At 46.9% G+C, this 5,757-nt stretch overlaps 1 protein-coding gene across 1 annotated transcript; it reads left to right on the top strand.

Annotated features, from left to right (window-relative positions):
- Positions 1-3,753: 3,753 nt before the first annotated feature.
- On the top strand, positions 3,754-5,146 carry LOC146756402 (olfactory receptor 14J1-like). The gene is made up of 2 exons (XM_085524385.1): positions 3,754-4,577; positions 5,104-5,146. The coding sequence occupies exons 1-2, from the start codon at positions 3,754-3,756 to the stop codon at positions 5,144-5,146; spliced, it is 867 nt and encodes a 288-aa protein (XP_085380511.1).
- Positions 5,147-5,757: the final 611 nt, after the last annotated feature.

Genomic DNA, 5,757 nt, shown 5'->3' on the forward strand with positions numbered 1-5,757 from the left:
CTGCACACAGAAAAATAAAGAATTATCTTTATTTATGGCCAACAAACAGTAGGAAAGGTGATGCAATTGAATGAACAGTCAAACACAGTGATCAACTGCATGCCATGTCCGAGCTGCTTCTATTGAGATTTATGTTTCATAGGGAGAATTTCCACAAGAAATGAGTTAGACGCAGATAGGATGGGATAGATAGAATCACGGTGAAGGAGTTGACAACAGACTTTTGAGGAATGGAGCAAATTCCAGTAATCTCCCTGGGATAGAATATCCAGGGAGTTGGGAGTTATCAACTTAAAACTGAACAGGACTCGTGAGTATTTCACACTTTGAGACGGGTTAACACGTTCTTATTGATTTCTATCTTTGTCTTCCACTCTTTTTTTCACTTTTACTGACATTAATGAACAGCTTTCAGAATTCATGCTTTATTTAAAGCATGAAAATAAAGAGAAATAGAAAAAGGAAAAAAAAAAGATAAATAGAAAAAGAAAAAGGGAAAGGAAAAAAAAGTATATGGAAAGAGAAAAGGAAAAGGAAAAGGAAAGAAAAAGGAGAAGAAAACAACATAGAAAAAGAAAGAGAAAATAAAAGATAGGAAGGGATAGATAGAATCACAGTAAAGGAGTTGACAGCACAGTCCATCAGACTTTGGCGAGATGGAGCAAATTTGAGTCATCCTCCTAAATGTCAGAAATCAGACAGATAATTGGGAGGTATCCGACTGAACAAAGAGCAAGGGATGGGGAAATCTGGCAGGCTGTGGTAGGAGCATGTGTCTAAGTGGCCTGCTGTAAACATGCCCTTAACCACGGCCATTTATTTAGGAGAGGTGGAGACACCTGGAGGATGAGGGACATCAAATAGGCAGCAGGGAAGAGTAATGCCAGGCACCGGGCTATAGTCACAGGGCATTGGCACTGGCATCGCTGTCTGTGTCTCTGAACCTAAAGGCATTTGTGTCCAGCAAACACAGTTCTGGAAAACGTCGTAGTTTCAGAAAAAGAAAGAAAAAAAAAAAAAACCAAAAAAAAAAACATCAAATCACCTCAAAGATTCATATTTACAACTTAAAATGGAACAAGACTAATGAGAATTTCCCATGTTGAGAAGGGTTAAAACATTTTCATTGATTTCGATCTTTGTCTTCAATGCCTTGTCTCAATTTTATTGACATTAATGAACATCTTTTAAGCTTACGGACTCTAAATAAATAAATACATACATACATACATACATACATACATACATACATACATACATACATAGCAAGTGATCCATTTGTGTCTTGTATTTGGCCTGATGCCCCTTTGACCTTCACAGTTCCAACGAGGCCTTCATTACTGGAGAGTATGAGATCCAGCAGAGAACCTCTGCTCTTTGGTTCCTCCATTGCTTGGTCAAGAAGCTGCCATCTGTGCTCTCCAAGGATCTGCTGGACAGCACATGCCCTGCTGTGCTGTCCCTGCAGCAGATACTGGAGTGAAAAAGGCTCCCAAAGGGGACACAGGTCTGACAACATGAGACTCCCATCTGTTTGTAGAGGGCACATTCCACTTGCTCTCCATGATCAAGGAGCCAGGAACAGACACAGCGGGAATCCACTCTTTGCTATTTCCTTTAGCTCTGACCTGGCTGCTCCTCCATCCCCAGGCAGAGCTCTGTGCACTCTCACAGAGGGCAGTCTCCCTTCCTTGACTCCTCGCCCAACCATTGTTAAGACTCTGTGTCCCTCTTGCGCTACAGTGAAGTTGTGGAAGACATTTTACTGTCCCTGTGGTCCAAACAGGAGCTCAGACCTGCAGCTCATCTATGGTATCAGTGTGCAGAAGGTGGCACACAGACATTAGAGCGATCGTGGGTCTTGGAGGTGACGTAGCAGCACGGACACACCATGGGCATGGCTTTGCTGAAGGCCCTGTGCTGCACTTGCAGCTGCGTGTGAATTCACCAGACAGCCGGTGCTATCCCCTCTCTGGCCCTCGGCTGATGCCCAGGAAGGAGCTGTCTGTCTCAGGGATTTCCCACACGGTTTACAAGCACTGGCACACATCAGGAGCAGCCCAGGCACCTTGGGCATCACCCAGTGTCTGTGTGTGAGCAGCTGCCTCCCCGCTGAAGATCCGAGGACTCAGAGCAGGAGCTCACATGCAGGCAACTCCTTGTGCACTTCTGAACTGAACCAGAGGAATCCCAGCTCCTGTGGGTGTGTAGGGAGCTGAATCCCATTTCAGCTCCAGGATTTCTGTCAAGGGATGAGACTCCTGCACTGCCTCAGCTGGATCACTGTCCTGCACAGGTAAAGTCCAAACCTCACCTTCCTTGTCTGGGTGCCCTTATTGTTTCATCAAACGAACTCTGGGAGCACTCCCCATATGTCTCCAGTCACTGACCACTGGACATGTGGTGGTTAATTGAGAGAATTTCAAAGCACAGTCATGATGCTGTTGTCTTTCACGAGTTGTTGGCCATGAGGACCCAGGGACATGTCAGGGGAGATTTGTGGGAAGGATAAAAATGACATCATCTGCTGCTTGCTTGTCCTGGCACCTGGGACACACGGAGCTCATAAAAGTGGGCAGAGATGTAGAGAGACAGCTGTGCCCAGGAGCAGCTCTTGTGCACAGCACAGCCTGCAGGTGACAGAAGGAGAGGAGAGAAATTGGAGAGAGCTTACAGGATGTGTATGGTGTGAGTGGGCTGTGAGATCGATGCAGGAACATTGCTCACAGACCACGACACGGTAAGTCTCTCTGCGGACCGTGAGCTGCTTTTCATAGAGCGCTAACAATCTGGGACACCCCATAGCAGATCCAGCTGCAGGCACTGCATGTTTCTTTACTGTGGAAAAAGCCTTCTGCTCCAGCTGAGGGCTTCCGTGCTGCAGTGTCAGAGCACAGCCCTGAGGGCTGCGTGTACCAGCACGGCTGCAGGCTGTGCAGCCGGGGCTGCAGGCGGGTGCCCAGGGCTGTCCTGCAGAGCAGGGTCCCTGCTGTGCCCCAGGGGCTGTGTGCCGGGTATGGGACTCTGCCGCCTGCCAGGCTCAGCACTCAGCCTGCCCAGGGAGCTGCCCAGGGCGCTGCGGGGAGACGGGTGGGGGGATGGAGCCCCCCGGCAGGGCTTGTGCTGCTACAGCTGATGCCTGGGGCAGGGGTATCACAGAACTATTGCACAACTCTGTTTTCTAGGGCACTTGGAAGAGGAGATCCAAGGCAGGAGATTCCATTTTCCTGTTCTGAGATAAAACGAATTGGAGGCAGAAAGTGGCAGTCAGACTTCTGAGAATTTTTCATCCGTCAGTTGCTTGTTTTGTGAACAGTCATACGTGATCTGCTTCCAGTCTCCCATCTCTTGAAGGATGGAAACAATATTAATTAGCATCATTTTCTGTAGGTATGAATAATTCACTTTAGCTGCAAACAGGTAGCTTTTTCTATACTGAAGTTGAATGGCACAGAGGCTGCTTTTGGGGCACTAAGAGCAGTTGGGGTAAAGATATAAGACAGGAAACAAAAGTCCAGGGAGACGGGATAAGGTAAGAAAGTAAGAGGAATGGTTAGAGCTCCAAATGCTGCTTCTGCCTAAGGAATGCTGAAATATATGAAATTAAATGCAAGTAATGGTGCTAAATGTACACTGTTGTAGGAGAATTAAAACATTTCATATTATAGCAGGAGGAGTGTGTCTGAGAATGGTCTGGACTTGTCATTACCTTCTGCACTCTGAACAGGACTCCAAGCCCAGGAACAAAAGCAGATGCCCAACAGCAGCTCCATCAGTGAGTTCCTCTTGCTGCCATTGGCAGACACGCGTCAGCTGCAGCTCCTGCACTTCTGGCTCTTCCTGGGCATCTACCTGGCTGCCCTCCTGGGCAACGGCCTGATCAGCACAGCTGTAGCCTGCGACCGACGCCTGCACACCCCCATGTACTTCTTCCTCCTCAACCTGGCCCTCCTCGACCTGGGCTGCATCTCCACCACTCTCCCCAAAGCCATGGCCAACACCCTCTGGGACACCAGGGCCATCTCCTATGCAGGATGTGCTGTACAGCTCTTTTTCTTTACCTTCTTCATCTCAGCAGAGTTTTCCCTTCTCACCATCATGTGCTATGACCGCTACGTTGCCATCTGCAAGCCCCTGCACTACGGGACCTTGATGGACAGCAGAGCTTGTGCCACCATGGCAGCAGCTGCCTGGGGCACTGGGGTTCTCAATTCCCTGCTGCACACTGCCAGTACGTTTTCACTGCCTCTCTGCCAAGGCAATGTTGTCAACCAGTTTTTCTGTGAAATCCCACAGATCCTCAAACTCTCCTGCTCAGCATCCTACCTCAGGGAACTTGTGCTTCTCTTTTTTAGTGCCAGTTTAGCCTTTGGGGGTTTAGTTTTCATAGTGCTGTCCTATGTGCAGATCTTCATGGCTGTGCTGAGGATGCCCTCTGAGCAGGGACGGCACAAAGCCTTCTCCACGTGCCTCCCTCACCTTTCCGTGGTCTTCCTATTTGTCAGCACTGCCTTTTTTGCCTACCTGAAGCCCCCGTCCATTTCCTCCCCACTCCTGGATCTGACAGTGGCACTTCTGTATGCATTGGTTTCTCCAACACTGAACCCTATTATCTACAGCATGAGGAACAGGGAGATCAAGCAGACTCTCAGGAAGGTGTTGCAATATGCACTATTTCAGCTTCCATAAAATGCACAACTTCCTCATAGGATTCCCAGTGATGGTTCTTTATGTTTTATGCATCTTTGTCTGTTTGATTATGTGAGATATAGCAACGTGCGAAAAAAAATGTTATTGAACTTATTTATAAAATTATATTTCTCTTCTTTCTTACCTGATTTCCACTTTCTCACTCCAAGAGCTCATGTAAACATGTAACCAGATTTCCTGAATACATTATAAGATGCCTAAAATGTTTCAAAATAGACTTTTACTTAGCTTTTTTTTTTGTTTGTTTCTTCTTACTTTGTCTGGATTTGGGGAGGTACAGCCGCAGACAGCAGCTCAATGTGCTCTTCTCATTTCTGATTACTTTACACTGACACAGTGCTCTCAAGTCCTCTCATTTGTGCAGTTCTGAAGGTCTTGTGTGTCTCACGACAGTCCCGTTGCCTCTACAGCTGCAATCCAGGGCTGCAGTCAGTAGCCGGCAATATGAACAGGTCTGTCAGAGCTGGTCTCCTTGCTGGCACTGCCATAACAAGAGGGCACCTTCAGAGCAGGACCAGAGAACTGGAGGCCTCTTTCAAAGCTGGTATAAGGAATATACCTCAGGAGCTGCTCCCTGAGAAGACATCAAGATATTCTGATGCATTTCACTGACTGGCAGGGATAGTTTCAGAAGTCCCAAGGAGATCTGTAAGGGACTCAAGGCAGTGCTGAGGTTTAGAATCTGTGGTTTAAGGTCAAGATAAAAAGAAAACGATTATAAATATGATATATGCATATATACATATCTTATATATATAGTATATTTTCACATATATACAATATAGGCAGTTGCTAACGTATGTGCATGCACTAATACATATCCATATCATACATAGATGATAATAGTTCATATGCATATCTGTTTGCAAGTCTAGGACCTGTTTCAAGGGTTTTAACAGTCTCAAGGTTCACTGTAGGAACTGGAGAGGCTGTTTTCCTATTGGAGGAGTTGGAGCAACTGCAGAGTTCATTGCCAGAGCTGGAATCTCTGCAGGACCTGGGATTAAAGTTTTAGCAGCCAATGTGCTCATTGGAGGGGTTGGAGTG

The sequence above is a fragment of the Coturnix japonica genome, chromosome 27, assembly GCF_054131305.1.
Source record: "Coturnix japonica strain WE chromosome 27, WE-NBRP24, whole genome shotgun sequence".
NCBI classification, from domain to species: Eukaryota; Metazoa; Chordata; class Aves; order Galliformes; family Phasianidae; genus Coturnix; species Coturnix japonica.